The 14206-nt window shown below is 45.5% G+C and overlaps 1 protein-coding gene across 2 annotated transcripts in view; it reads right to left on the bottom strand.

Annotated features, from left to right (window-relative positions):
• TMEM104 (transmembrane protein 104) overlaps window positions 1-14206 on the bottom strand; it is a 43597-nt gene that overhangs the window by 8027 nt on the left and 21364 nt on the right. For both annotated transcript variants that reach the window (XM_084218258.1, XM_084218259.1), the window contains exon 9: window positions 7190-7283. In XM_084218258.1, the coding sequence (XP_084074384.1) occupies window positions 7190-7283 (94 nt within the window). The remainder of the gene's footprint in view (window positions 1-7189; window positions 7284-14206) is intronic.

The following is a 14206-nucleotide window of genomic DNA, read 5'->3' as shown; positions in this document are numbered from 1 at the left end:
AGGAACACGTCACGACCTTCTGCATCCCCACCTGACACTTGTGCTGTCTACTTCCCTGCTGATGTCTTTCTAGGATGTTGGTGCCCCTTCTCAGAGCCATCTGGTTTCCAGCAGTGATGTGGGCAAGCTGAAGAGCCCACTACAACGCTGGAACCACCAGGCATTCTGGATTCTTTGTCATTTGAAGTATTAAAGCACAGCTGGAGTCCAACATGCTGGCAGAACAAAGTATCTGAAATTAAGACATTGATTTTTAAATTTAAAACTCATTTAGCCAGTTTCTCTTGCAGAAGCTATATCCTGCCACTTGTTCATGACCTCCAGTTCTCCACAAACTCCAGAGCAGCAACTGATTAACTTCTCCAACCTTCAGAGGGGGTTTCTATATGAATTGACAGTAAAGAGGTAACATGAATACCAGGTTTGCTCTATTAGATGTGGGAGCTGGAGTAGTTAGGGATCGGATTTGACAATGACAGAGCCTAAAACACCATCTCTAGGAGGATGAAGGATTTATGAGTGCAGAGACTGTGGGGAAACAAGATGGATATGTTCATAGAAGACAGCAATTCTCCAGAGAGAAACGTCAGAAGGAAAAGAGGAGGGAAATTACTTCCCAGAAAAAAGGTATGTGCAAAAGTTGTGGAATATCACTGTGGCTCCTTCCTCTAATGGCGAGCAGGGACTTCTCTGGACAGTGTTACCCTCCCTGCCCCAATCCTTAGGGAGGGTCCACATGGCAGGGGACTGTTGCTTATACACAGAAGTATGACACAGCTTACCAAGAAAGCAAGAAAAAGCTTCTCAGGCACCTCCACTCCTCCAGGTCTGGCTCGCTCCTGCTGCAGCCAACTCAGACACTGCTGCCTTGGACCAGGTGGAGCCCCTTTTCTTCACAAAGGGAAATTCCATTTAAAAAGTACTACCAGGACTTTTTGGCAACCAAAAGCAGTTCAGTGGAGCTTCTCTGCTCTAAGGGCATAACTTCCCTGCTTTTCTTCATCAGGCTTGCAATCCCATAACCAAGATTTACAAGTAGCTTCCCCAACGGTGGTAACAACACCTGCCATGGAACCAGCGCAGCTGCCCCATCTGAGCCCACATCAGCTGCTCCCACAGACATCTGCACACCAGCAATGCTCCACAGCAGAAAAACAGCCTTGTACTCGGGTGTTTATCACAGATGCTTTTTCTCAGCATACGGGAAGGAAAGAGCAGCCAGCGAGGCTTGTTTGCTTCTGGGGGAAAATTACCCATACAGTTTATGGTCCTCTCTCAGCCAGTCACCTTTGGCAGAAGAACCATAAAACCTCAGCAACCAGGACTCTTCTCTCAGCTCTGCTGCTGACAGTCACTTCTCTGTCCATATCATAATTTAATCTTCTGAGAGAAGGGAATAATACACACTTTGGTGTCACTGTGAGCCCGAACTATGGCTGTGCATGCTTTGGAAAGCACTGGCTGCAAAGCACCCATGTTCCATAACATCCAGGTGCTCTGCAGACTTAGCCACATCTTGCCCATCCTGCCTTGGGACCCTACACAGCAAAGTTTTTTATCATCTTGTTCCACCAATGTCCACTCTGAACAGAAAGCAGCTTTTCATGTCACAGCTCCACTCTGAAAGCCTGAGTGGGCACCATCATGCAGACACTTTTGCAGGGTTGAATACGCCCTGACATGACCAGGTCCCCTTCTTCAGCTCTCAGGCCCATCAGTGTCTGTTGCTGCCTGAATAAAATGCTCTTTTCAGGAGCATCAGCTCCTCAGGCAGGATCTCAGTGGTCCTGTCCAGAACAGCAAATCACTCTCCATCTGTGTCTGAAGCTCACAAGGCTCTTCCTCTCACAGAGGCACTGCTTCACCCTGTTGCCTCCCACAAACAGAACTGAAATGAGCTCCTCAGCTGACAATCCCAAAAGCAGGCATGACAGAAGCCCAGCATTTTAACTAACTCTTCATAAATATATTCACTTCTCTTAGTGAATTATTTACCCTGGGCTCTAGCAGCAGCTTCATCTGCTCTGAAAGGGATATAAGAACATGAAGTAACTTTGTGGAAGCAGCATGTCAGAATGAACATGCAACAGTGTCCTGATTTACAGTCCAATTCCCTCATCGTCCTGTATGCCATGCAGTGTGAAAGGAGAGGGGCAGAGATCACAATGATCCCTCCTTAAGCTATTTGCAGAAAGCTCAATTTCTGATGTGAAAAGAGGCCTCCCACCTTGAGGACTGTGGGCACTAGCAGGCTAATTTCTCAGCAGGAGACTGGAAATGCAGAACTTCAGAAAACTGTCACCTGCTCCAAAATCAGCCTCCTCTGTAATTCCCAGTCTCAGGATGTAGCACAGTGACTCCAGGTTTCTGCAGCGAGTCAACTCCAGCACAGATAGCACTGCTGCTAAGGATGGCAGTGACAGTTACCTGAGACTGCTCGCAAGGTGAGATGGTCTGAGACCAGTTCTCTGCAGAGCAGTGCTGTCAACAGCAGAGCTCTGGTGGAAAGAGCAGAACTACCAGAGAAACCAGCAGATACAGAAAGTCAGCCCCACTAGCATGCTCTGGACAGCTCTTTCCTAGTTTCTGCCCCAGAAGCCTTCTACCAAGTATCCTGGAAGGGGATGGGATGGAGAAAAGAAGGGTTTAACACAGACTACCCAGAAATTCTTGTTTGCTTTCCCTCCATCTTATCGGCCAGGGGAAAGAGCTGGGGTAGAAATTTTATTCCTGAGCATGTAATTGTGAGATCATTGTTTGGGCAGGGTTGTGAAGGCTCTGTCTCAAGGGCTGCATTTACTTGAATAGATGTGGTGTGATCCAACAGGGAGAGAGAACTGAGCATGTTCAACCAAACACAGAAGCTTATTACTCTATGAACTATCTCTTCATTAAAATACAATACTTTCTAATAACTGCAATACAGCATCATGAGCAGCACACAGAGCACAGGCCCCACGTGGGAGCTGTCTGGGAACATTTGGCAGAGACAATTTAATAACAGCAGCGATAATCACACTACCAATGTCTTTAGAGCCAGCAGTCCTCACCTATAGAGCTGGACATCTCGGGCTGCAACAGGCTGCAATTAATCGGGTTAGCTGCTTAATACACAATAGCCCAGTGTTTGCTGCTCAGCTCCACCAAGCTCTGTGCTTTTGTTATCTTTCCTAATCCATATCCTATCCCATGATGCTGCTAGAAGTTATTATCCAATATTATCCAATAATAAAGAGGTAGGGCTGTGCCCCAGTGAGCTGCATCCCCTCTGCTGTGACAGGTGGATGGGACTTGCCTGGATCAGTCTCTCTTGCTGGGCTGTGCCCTTCAGCAGCTTACCCCTAACAGTACCCACTTGATCAGGACTGAAGAAGTGAGAGGGAAAAAAACCAGCTAGATAAGCAAGTCTCTTTAGAGAGCAATCCATTGCCACCATAGATTTAAACCCTCCAGGAAAAAAAAGTGTCTGAAACCCAAACAGGAGAATTGGAAATACCAACAGCTCTAAATTTATTGATGGCTCAGTTGGTTTAGCCTTCTGCAGGAAGCCCTGCTCCAATAACTTTGTAATGACCTGGAAACAGGCTCCGAAACTGGTAAAGGAACTGACCTAACAACAGCTCTGCACTTTCCTGAGGCTGAGGTGGAAGAGAGCTGAAAGGAAGGCAGGAACTACACTTTGGGGAAGGACCCTCCTCACCCCACAGGAACAGTTTGTACACACATGGCCCCACAGCTGGGTGAGCCAACAAGGTTCTAACCACAAATCAAAACGAGGCTTCACCGTAGGCACCGTTGTCAGGATTTAAACCAAATGATATTTCATGACTGGCCCTTTGTCCAGGGAAGCATAGCAGGCAGGCTCCCTGTTGCACCCCTTAGGGTGCCTCTGCTCCATCTCCCAAGGCAGCTTAGGTACCTGCAAAAGGCTGACAAAGCAGTCTCAAGAGCTTCTGCATTGGGAAAGGGATGAGAACTTGGGTAGGCAAAGCCTTATCCTCTGCCAGCTCCTGGAGAACAGAGATCTCTAAGCAAGGGTAAGGCCAGCAGTTCAAGCACCAACTGCTGCACTGAATTTAACCATTGGCACTCACCAATGCCAAGTGACAATCAGTTCTGCAGCCAAGTGTGTAACTGCTACTCTTCAGAAGACTGGCAACAGCTCGATTCCTCTGGAAGCCCTCCCTGCCACCAGCCCCACTCCACCTGGAGACACAGATCCACCCTCTGTGCTCCTATCACTCCTGGCAGGGAAGTGCCTTGCCACGCCAGCCTTCCTTCCAGATGAGCTGTCTGTGATCAACAGGCCCAGACAGGGAGAGCCCATCTGTCTGGGCTCTCTAGCAGCACAACACTTGGGCTTGCAAACTCCTCCTTCAACTTTCTCCTCATAGAGGCTTCAGAGGTGCCTGTCCTGGCTTAGTCCCTTATCCTGGGAGGATGCCAGATAAAGGGCTGATCCCTGGAACATCTCCACATTCTTTGAACTGGTCCATTTTTAATTTCCAGCTCAGATCCCAATGTTTAAGCCTATTTTTCAGAGAGAGAATGACTTTTTTTTTATCTGTGAGGTGTGGAATAAGACTGCTGTAGGCTTTGATAGCTGATGTGCTGCTTGTGATGAGCACAAGGCTCTGGAAGAGGCTGCTGACATTTGATTATCACTTAGATCAGGAGAAAGAGGGGAAGCAACTTTCAAAGGCAAGGCTGACACTGTTACAAACACCAGCAGAAATGACCTTCACACACAGCTAGCTCTCTCTGCTGCCAAGAACCATCCTCTCAGCTGCTATCATCTGAATCACCAGTACACCTGGGGCAGTGCTGCTTTACATCAGCCTCTTCTGCTCAGAAATCCAGGGACTTTCCACCCAGTTGGGGAGAAGGGTGTGTAGTGGCTCCTGTGAGAGGCACATTGCAAAGTCTGTACTGACCTCCCAGCTTAGAGAGGCTTGCTTTTTTTCAAATCATGATGCAAAGCACGGGTCAGATTCCCATCCACACCAAGCCAATGAGCACAGGTAAGCTGAATAAGCCACTGTCCACATGGGAAGGTTTTCTTTTGCCCACGCAATAAACAGATATGTGGGAAGCTGCAGTGTTGCTCTGCTGCTCAGAGTGCTTTGCAGAACCACCCTCAGCACCACATGGCTAAAACCAACCCAAGGAAGGTGAAGGAAAGGCACAGTTTATACCAGGACAAAGAGTTCAAATATGGCCATTGGCATGCAGGCAGGAAAAGTCCAGAAGACCACAAAACACTACCCAAGACCATTCTTTAGGATCTAAGCTCTCCAAACACCAACCTGTGTTTAACTCGCAGCCCTGCTTTTTGAGGAGGGGACAGCAGTGATGTGAGGACATGGGAGGAGCCAGTTTGACAAATCTCAGCAGTATGGGACTGATCCTTAGCCCGGGATTTGCAGCAAGAGCTTTTTCTCTGCTCCCTGCATCACATGGCTTTTTGACAAATTGTCTTTCCCAATAAATCTATCCCTCATTGTACACATACGGAATCCGTTCTTCTAAGTAGCCACTGAGGTGCTGTCAGGGTCATTAACTATCATTATCTGGGGCAGCTGTTCCCCAGCGTGCTGACGCAGGAATCAATCAGGCTAAAGCATGAATTTCCCCTACACTTCTCCAAACACTGCCTTATCCCTCTCCATCAAGCCATGAAAGAGAGGAACAGCTCCGCCATCACATCAAGGTTTAGCAATCCTCATACTGGAAGGAGCTGGCTAAAGGGAAACCAATGGCAGATGAGGCAGGCATCAGACTGTCAGACAGACAGGATGAGGTCTGACTGATGTCTTTACCAGGAAAGAGGAGGCAGGGTGATTGGAATCAGGCCAGTCAGCTGAGCAGAGATCACTCTTATAAAGAAAAAAAAACAACAAAAAAATCCCCATGCAAAACTTCCTAATTTCCTTTAGTACCCCTTAATGAGATAACTTCTTTCTCTGAAGAATGGGGGGGCTTTCAAACCTTTCATGTGCTCAGACAACAAAGGAGAAAAACAGGCATTCAGGATCTTCACACCATCCAAAGTCAGGATTCATTAGCTCAAACTGTTCAACATCTTAGACTTGAGAGCTTAAAATCCAACTTAATTTTCCTGAGTGTCAACTGCTTAACCCCTTCTCAGGAATTCTCTAGAACAGAGGATCTCTATTCCTCTGCAGTGACTGCCAGCCACCTCCAAACAGGATGAATTCACAGAGGAGGGACAATACTCAACTGCAGTCTGGCTAAGAGTATGTGTGTAATGGGAAATAGTTAGAGAAGCAGCTTTTCTTCTTATTCCAGTGATAGGTATAAACAGAGCTAATTCTGTGTCTGAATGGTCTGTATTTACACACCAGGAGACTGTTAACCTGCAGAAATGCTGATCATTAACCTGCAGAAATGCTCTTTATTAGCCCTGAGTATCAGTCACTGTCTAGGTGACACAAAAATAGACAAACCTGAACATAAACCTCCACGACCCACACACACCTCTCAGCCTTTAACAGCATGTATACACAAGCCAGACATGAGGCAGCTGCATCTTTGAATCACAAAGGCATTGGGAAAAAAAAAAACCAGGAGTGATGTCTTACTTCCCTTAAGGGAATGATCTGTCTTCCCAGAAGTTCTTGGCAATATTTTGGAAACAACTTATGGGAGCAGGACTTCCCAAGGACAGCACACATTGGTTTGGGGGTTTCCAATGCAGCACATCTTACCATAAAGGAAGACCGAGGAAAATAAATGCAAGCAGATGATAAAACTAAGGGTAGAAAGTCTGAAAGAAATGCCTTTTTTTCTCAGATCAAAACAAAGATTGTCCAAAGTCTGTTGTGCATATGTGTGAGAATAAGAAACTTCGAACTGGTGGGTATCACAGCCAGCACCTAGACAGGAGACTCTGCCAAACCTCTTCTGCCCCTCACACAAACCACACTAAAACCTCATTTACCAGCCATGTCTGATGGAGAACAATTTGTTTTGTTTTAATCAGAAATTTCATCCTAGACTAAAACCTTTCTCCTCAAAGATTTATTAGGCCTGCACAACTGTCCTCAAAGAGGTTGTTTTGACAAGCACTTGCTTCCAAACTAGAAGGTCTTGCCAAAGAGCAGCGTCAGTGGCGTGACTCGGGTTCCATCAACAGTAAAGAGGTGGCCGAGCCTCTGCCAAGCCTTACCTATCCATCTCATGAGGGACGTCATGATTTGAAGATACTTGGTCTTCTGCACATTGAAGAAGGTGAAAGGACCCAGGAGGAGGGTGAACGCTGCCTGGAAGGACAACAAAATCACACATTAGATTAAAAACCAGAAATTCTGCCAGCAAGATGAATTCATCAGAAAAGCAAAGCTTGCATTGAAAGTTCACCTCCAGACATGTCCGTTTGTCATGAAGTTTTCTTAGCTGCTTAATTTTACAGCTAAATTGGCTGAGACACAGGGGGTCAAGTAAGCTGTTGGGTATCAGAGAACATGCCTTGGGCAGAAGTAGAGCTCAGGATCCTCTTGGCTCTCAGCCGTTTCCTATCACTGCTACAGCACTCCTTCAGTGACACATTTCAGTAAAAGCTCTCAGTACAGCCTTACAGAACATGAAATATTCAACTGTGGCCTCTTTGCCCAAGTACATGCTCTGTTTAGGTATGAATAGCAATAGCCCTCACCAGTCTACTTCCATTAACATTGATGGGGTGGCTCCGGGGTATCCCAGGCTCAACAGCAGTGGAGCCAAGTCTGCCCAGAACTTTCCCCCCATGATTAAAGTCACCTGTGTAAAACATAGAGGGTTTTTTATAACCATAAAAACAGATAGTGGGAAGCTACAGTTCAGCTCTTGGAAGCTAAAAACTGTGCAAAATGAGGGAAAAAGTCATCAAAGAGATACTCAGAGAACTTAATTCAGTGTGGAAAGTAAAGGGTCTTCTATGAAGAAATTCCTCGCTCCCCTCTTGGATGTCTATTAAGAGACCAGTGTTTCACAGAATCACAGAATGGTTTGTGTTGGAAGGAACCTTGAAGATGATCTTGTTCCACACCCTGCCACGGGGAGAGACCTTCCTGTAGACCCGGTGGCTCAAAGCCCTGTCCAACCTGCCCTTGGAGACTTCCAGGGATGGGAAAAATTACATTGGGGTACACTGCAGCACCAGTCTGTTGCATCTCTTCCAGCTGGGCTGGAAGTACATCCAACAAACATCCATCCTAGGAATCTGGACTATACAGCTTCCCATGAGAGTTTCTCCTAGCACCTCCTAGAGCCCACAAGGCAACCATGCTATCTGCCCATGCCCTGAGATGACATGTCCTGTGCAGCACTGTCACCTCTGCTCAAAGCAGTACTCAAGCCTTACCTACCCCAGAGAGAAGAGAAAAGGCTTCACTGCAGGAAGAAACAGACCCTGGCTGCAGTCTGAGCATTGAGATTGAGAGAAGCTACTTATAAAAGGGAGACAAAATGGATGTTAAGAGAAGAGAGCCCTGCCTGTCCTCCATGGGATGGCACCAGCTAGCAACACACTAACAGGTCCAAATGCTGTAAGCAGGCAGTGCTTAGAAAGCCACAGCACACACAGCATAGGTTTGTTGAGCATCCCAAAGAGATTTTAAAAGACAAATACTCAACATTAATATTTACACATTGCTCTTTTCCATGACTTCTTAAAGCAGTTCAAGAAAAGGTGTCACCAGAAGCGAAGAACTGGGACTCAGAGGGGCAGGTCTGCCGAGCCTCAAGGTCTCTGTCAACCCCAACGGAGTCAGGACAGAACAGAATTCAAGCTATTTTAAGACTAGCACAACCCCAAGAAACCTTTTTTGAGACAGTTTTAGAATATCTGCAAGGCAAATTGGAAATGCCTTGCATCACAAGTATTCTCAGGTGACGAAAGTAAACCCAGAAGGGGAGCAGGGGAGAGAACCCTCTGTTTGACATGTTGCTTGGTGGGGATATATTCTGATCCGAGACCATTGCTTACACCAAGTCTTGCTTTTACTGCTCAGATTAAAAAGAAAAGGACAGGAAGCATTCACAGAATTCAGATTCGTGAAGCAATTGATGGTTGTTGGATGAAACTCTGAGATCACACAGAATACAATGCCACAGGCATAAATGGCAAGACTAAGACCCAAATCAGGTTTAACAGTTATGGGACTTGAGGTTTTAACATAGAAGCAAACCAGTCAGTTACAAACCTTTTTTTTACTCTTCTCCCTCTTGTTCCTTTATTCTAATTGGGACCTTAACTCCACTCTTTTCTCTTTAAATAAAAAACTGAGTTATGTTAAACCATGACACCTGCCCACTATGGACTACCACTCTATCCCAGAGCAATACACAAACCCCAAGAGACTAAAGAAACCTTTGACTAAAAAGTGATGTAGGGCAAGGGCCCAAAGCAAACAGAAGTTGACACCAACTGTCTTATTGACAAGTATTCTTGAGTTTGTGACTAATCTCTTTCAACTTTCTCTCCCAGCACTGCTCAACACAGCCTCCCCTCAAATCAGTTTATCGCTCCTGTGTCAGAAAGCGCTAAGCACAGAGAGATGGACTGAGGATATGATAATTAAGGAACAGGTGTCTGCTGCAAATGAGAATGCTCCAGAACCAATTGGCAAAACAGCCCCTCAAACCATAGTAAGGATTGACAGAAAACCATCAGCATCAAAGCAGCTGGGTCTGAAACCCAGATTTGTCTCACCCACCGAGGAAAGGAGATATGTCAAGGTGGATTTAGGGCACAGCTGCTGAAAAGCATCCTGAGGTACTGGAAGAACCTGGGTGTTCTTCACTTTTTGCAGAGCACCTTAAACAACCAAATCCATTCAGCAAGGTTTTAAACTCTCTTCCTCTCTGGCCATTACTGCTTAACTCATGGGCAAGAGATACAAGTTGTGCTTGAATGGTTGAATGTACCCCCCATCCTCTAAGATGACCAGTGTCTTCTGTTCTTAAGCAGATCGTGGTCCAAAAGAGCCAAGTGAGAGATTAATTTTAGTGCAATAGAAATTTATTACCTTCTCCATTTGACATCCATTAGTGATCCAAGATGAATATCCATGAATCAATACAAACAGTGCTAAGACCTACAATGAGATGAGGTTGTCTTGCTTTGCAGGAATTTGTGCAACCACTGTTAAGGAAGGGAAGGGAACACACTGGACTGCTTGGAAGATGAAAGCCTGAGCAGAACTGGACATTAAACATCCAGATCAACATAATTTTGAAGTGAAACTGCATGCAGCTCAACAGGATTGAGCACAGGGCAGGAAAAAGGGGCCAGTTTCTCACCAACAGCCAGGACATGAGGACAAGGACTCAGTCCCTGGATTAGAGCTAATCTCACCATCAACCACCAAGAATCCCAAGGCCAGGAACTCTACTTGAAAACACATCCCCAAAAGGATGAGAAGAGACCACAGTGCTTAGCAGGAGAGTGTCTAATTCCTCTACCTCACTGTGCCAGACACCTCAATCCTCTTCCAACCCATTAAGTTAATTAGTTTCATAACTTCTCCCTAAGGAAAAAGTAAGCCCAAATAAGCACCTCAGATATATACCCAAACTTCCCATCTGATGTTTTCCAAGCTCCAGTCTGTCCCAGAGGGAAATAATTCACAAAATACCTCATTACACATGTAATTCAAACAATCTAAAACCTACACAGGAAACTGTACCAGTCAGCCCTGTCAGAAGTCAAATATACAGAGCCCTGGCACATGAAAAAAACCCTCCCAAATTTTCCAGTTCACCTCTTGAGTCAGCTGAGGTATTTTCTAGGAGTTTATCATTCTCTTCCTAAGATTCAGCAAACAAACCCACCCAAGGCAGAATGGGCATAGTCTGCTTTGATTAAGATTTTTCTCCTAGTGAAGTGGTTTATTAGAAACGAGCAGGCATAAGGGGCTGATTCATTACTAAACTGAAACAAGGTAAAGGAATGCTTCCTTCAGCTAAGGAGGAGAACTGAATCTATTATATGCTGTCTAAATTCACAGGATGGCAGAGAGAAACCATTACAGTGCTTTGGCACAGGGCTGGCTATTAAGAATGATTCCCTCATTTCCCTCCAAGCTCCTCCATTAAATAGGAAAGGCCAGGTAAATCACCAGGCTCATAGCGAAGGGTATGTGGAATCCACACACAGCAAGTAAATGCAAAATTCTTTATTTTTTTCTTCCTTTCTTGTGCTAAAATCAGCATGAAAATCCAGCACACAAAGGACTATAAAAGACTGTATTTTTGTTGCTTTTACTGACATTTCCAGTCAAAAAAAAAGAGAAACCAGTGAGGGTAGAAGAAAGAACAGCAGCTTGTCACCCTGAATTACACTCTTCCCTGCAGGCTAGTAGGAGCCACAAGCAGCACACCAGCTTGCTCAACCCCTGGGAGGGTCTTCAAATCCATTCCTCCCACCAAGCCAAGCCACAGCAACACAGGCACCAAGGTTTGGGATCTTCCCTGAGCTGGCAACTCAGCTGATAGCACTTTCCCAGCCCCTGCACCTGTCAGCTCTCGGTATCTCAAAATGAAAAAGCAGGCTGGTCAACTCGAGTCTTCTTGCCACGGGGGAACTAACTAGGGCTTACCACTGCCTGGAATATATTTTTATATATATTTATATATTTCTAAAAGTATATTTTATTAAAGCTCTTATGTTAAAACTTGGTTACATAACCTTGTTTATTGGATTATCTTCTAAAAGCAAGAGTAAGATCAAGCGTTAATAGGACATCTGGTTGGTTTTTATCAGCTTAGTTGCAGCCAAGAGGACCACCAAGACAGCTCTCAACCACTAAGTGATGGCCAGCTAATGCCAGGAGCCTTTCAGACCATACAAACATGCTTTAAGCCAGTCAGAGGGCTGTTTGACCAAACAGGTTCTTTATTGACCTGAAGGGTCCATCTATCACTCTGAACCAGTACAGTTCAATAGCTTTCATCTGCTGCTCAGCATGTGGCTTTTACAGCAGCAGCCAATATAGCTCAGGAAGCAGAATTAGCATCCAAAACGTGGCTGATTCATGTATTAGATACAGTAGTTACAGCATTATGGCTAGTGCCTGTATGCATTTGCAAGAGGACCATCTGAAAAACCAGCCTCATTCATAACTGTCATCAGAACTTGCTTGTTTTCATGCTACACAAACTCATCTGTAAGAATTGCATCTGTTTCTGGTGCTTGCCAAGTAGCAAATTAAAAACAGTAGCTATTGCTTCTTATTGATTCAGAGCCTTGAAACTTTCAAAAAGATTGCATGGAAGCAGGGTATTTACCTGACCAAAGTGAGACTATGATTGTTAAATGCAACAAATGTGCCAGAAGCAGCGCAAAAAGTGCAAGAGTTTTTGAATAAAATCATTTGTGCAGCACAGGGCTATCATAGCAATGAGAAGTTACTAAGTTTCAAATAACAGAGCAATGATCCCTCAGTTTTAATCTGAGGATGGAGGTGTAGTGCTCACTCCCTTAGATATCTATCTCCCTTTGGGCCCCCAGCCACCCTACCTTTTCCTTTCTTCCTCCCTGCTTTTCACACCCTCATTCAAACCTACAACCCACCCCAAACCATATAATTCCTTGGAGTTCTTGTTTTCCTTTGATAGAAGTGACAGCATCTCAGACAAACTTCACTTTAGGATGGTATCAAGCTCCATCTCTGCAGATATTGATGTTTAGATTTCACAGCTGTTGAGCAATGGTACTGCTGCCCCACAAGACAGCACAGCAAATAACCCTACTCTAAAGAGGGGTAAGATAAGAGCTCATAAAAAAGTCACTGGTTTAATAAAATGGATCACTCTCCTTGGTAGACACTTTGACACTTTTGCAGGAAGCCAAGGGTTTAGTGCTTGATACTGGACTGTGGGTACACAACATTCCCACAGCACAGGCTGACACCAATAAGACACAGGCTTGACTGGACGAGCACTTCCCAAAGGAAGCTTTGCTTGAGTCAGTGCTCAGATACAAGGAAAGTCTCCTTGAGCATGGCAGGAAAAAGCAGACAGTTCTTACATGCTGTCAGAAGTGGCAACTCTGACACTCGCTCTGCTTCTGCAAGACATCCCCGAGCTCAGAGCTATTTCACAACTCAGATGAGCACTAGAAGGGACAGATGAAACAATCCAACAAAGCTGGACTGTGCAAGTACAGAGAGAAAACAAGATGTCAGGGAGCTGGGATACTCTGTTCCCACCTCAGGTGCTTTCCACTAGAGTGTGTCACATGTAGGGAAAAAGAAGTCCAAAAAGCAAAACTGCATTTATTGGCATGGGCAGAGGTTTTATTCCTAGTTGGAAGGCTGAACCAGACCTATCACCTTTAGTAATTCCTTAGGAACTGGTTTCCTGTTCACATCCTCAGGGAGTTTTTAGGGCTGATTTTGGAGAGAAATGTTAAATGCATGGGTGCTTTCCCCACTCTTGTTTGGAACTCCTAGATAAAGAAAACAGCTTCATGGCATTTCAGACCTACCTGCAGCTACCCCAAGCACACACCTGCAGCCTCTGCGAGCTCTTCTGTACCCACTTCAAGTTGTGGCTACTGCAGTGTTACCCCAAGGTGGGCTCCAGTTACTCCTGCCAGGGCCCCAGGCCTTTTCAGCTAAAACATCTTAAGGGAAAAGGATCCCCTCTGTCATCTCTCGTCCCCTTCACTAGGGTGACAAGCCATGTTTCTGTGCTACATGAGCTCATATCTCAAGCTACAGAGCCAGATGGCCCATGAGCAAGGGCGGCGATCCAAATTTCCCTGGTAAAGCTTTACCCCTTGCAGTGGACAGTACAAATATAAATACATGGAAAGAGTCTGATTGTTCAGGAAGGAGCTTTTTAGAGAGCTAAGGAAAAAAAAAAAGCTGAAAATCCACAGCCTCTCAAGGCTGGAGGCAGGACTGCAGCAGGGGCTGTGCTGATAGGCAGTAAGTTACCAGCAGACAAGCTGTTATGAAGCTCAGAGTTGGTTGAAAAGAGATAAACCAGCCACAGAACAAGGATTGCTCAAAGAAGTTGAGAGGCAAGAGGGATTTTAACCTCCAGATCCCCTGCAGAGTCAGGAAGTCACAATGGAGGGAGGCCACAGCCACCAGACAATCCACAAGGAATATTTATAGCTGAAGAAACAAGGGCAGTTATGCTTTGGGTACAGCAGGCAGCTGCCACAGCAGCTCCGGTAATTAACGTGCTGCTCTCG

Source organism: Fringilla coelebs, assembly GCF_963513975.1.
Source record: "Fringilla coelebs genome assembly, chromosome: 19".
NCBI lineage: Eukaryota > Metazoa > Chordata > Aves > Passeriformes > Fringillidae > Fringilla > Fringilla coelebs.
This window is presented reverse-complemented; position numbering and strand designations above follow the sequence as displayed.